Source organism: Sinocyclocheilus grahami, unplaced genomic scaffold, assembly GCF_001515645.1.
Source record: "Sinocyclocheilus grahami isolate Dianchi unplaced genomic scaffold, SAMN03320097.WGS_v1.1 scaffold25.1, whole genome shotgun sequence".
NCBI lineage: Eukaryota > Metazoa > Chordata > Actinopteri > Cypriniformes > Cyprinidae > Sinocyclocheilus > Sinocyclocheilus grahami.
Genome location: NW_015505204.1, coordinates 2,681,363 through 2,682,563, shown reverse-complemented (window position 1 = coordinate 2,682,563; position 1,201 = coordinate 2,681,363). Strand labels below are relative to the sequence as shown.

Genomic DNA, 1,201 nt, shown 5'->3' with positions numbered 1-1,201 from the left:
AAAAAAATAAGAAATCAACAAGGGGGCCAACACTTTTTCACACCACTGTATATGTATATAATATATATACACATACACATTGTTAGCAACACGGTCAAGTTGAAAAATACACCGTTTCCATCTAATAAATTAATCAACCTTTAATTTGTTTTAACTTACCTTGAACACTTTGGGACACACCCAGTGTCATTTGTAAATGAGAACAAATGGTCTCCAGACAGACCTGGAACTGCTTATCACAGTTACTTTTCTCTCTTCCACAGGTATCATAGCACAGATCGTGCTCATTACAGCATCTGGTCATTGATGGGAGCCCAATATCAAACTGCAGTCAAACAACACAAGTCAGAGGCAGAGAGAATATTAAAAGAATAAGCAGTATTCAAATTAGAGAAGCAATCAATTTATATCTCCAAATACATATTACTGAAACCCACAATTCAGCAATATGAGTAATAGCTTTTCTCTCTTCACCTGAAATCCAAACAGTGGGGAGCCGCATCCGTTGGGTGGAGGTGATTTGTAGCTGGGACGAGGAACTGGTGTGTATCCTAAAAAGAGCCAAATCCCATGACCAATTAAACCCAATGATGAAGACAGAAGAAATTCTTATGTTCAAACCGACCTACCATCATTGCACTTAAAGATACAGCGTCCGTCTGAACCTCCGACCAGGTCTAAAGCCATGTTAAGGTATTTGTCTATTTTTTGAAACCCGTTCCGGATGGATTTTAGAGTCTTTCTCCAGTCTGGAGGCTTAATTTCTTCAGTAAACTCATCGGCTTTAGTCACATGAATCAGTATCCCAACAGAGAGCAGCAGTGTAACGCGGATGACACGACAGGGCATAGTTCAACAAATCCCACTTTGACAGGCTAACTCTAGAGTCTATCGGTAAAGTATTTGTTTTATTTACGTTTCCAAAAAGAGAACCCGCATGATTAAATAGATATGTTAATAATAAGGTTGTTATTACTAATAGAAATAGTTCATAATATATAAGTAATATTAAACCAAGTCCACGTCGGCGAAAGCACCGGCTTCTTGTTGATAAATGAGCGAAGTTCTTCTTCTACTACTTTTCTATTGCATGAAGTTTGGCACACTTACTCGAGGTGCATCTCCGCCACCTACTGGACATAAGTACATAGATACATAAATCAAATAAAGACGATGAAGAAAAAAACACTAGAACAACGAT

The 1,201-nt window shown here is 38.1% G+C and overlaps 1 protein-coding gene across 1 annotated transcript in view; it reads right to left on the bottom strand.

The window, feature by feature from the left end:
* Positions 1-1,090, bottom strand: part of pla2g12a (phospholipase A2, group XIIA) — a 2,948-nt gene extending 1,858 nt beyond the window's left edge. Inside the window, exons 1-3 of the mRNA XM_016249134.1 lie at positions 630-1,090; positions 475-551; positions 160-325 (exon numbers count right to left, since the gene is read on the bottom strand). Coding sequence (XP_016104620.1) covers positions 160-325; positions 475-551; positions 630-849 — 463 coding nt within the window. The 5' untranslated portion in view covers positions 850-1,090. The remainder of the gene's footprint in view (positions 1-159; positions 326-474; positions 552-629) is intronic.
* Positions 1,091-1,201: the final 111 nt, after the last annotated feature.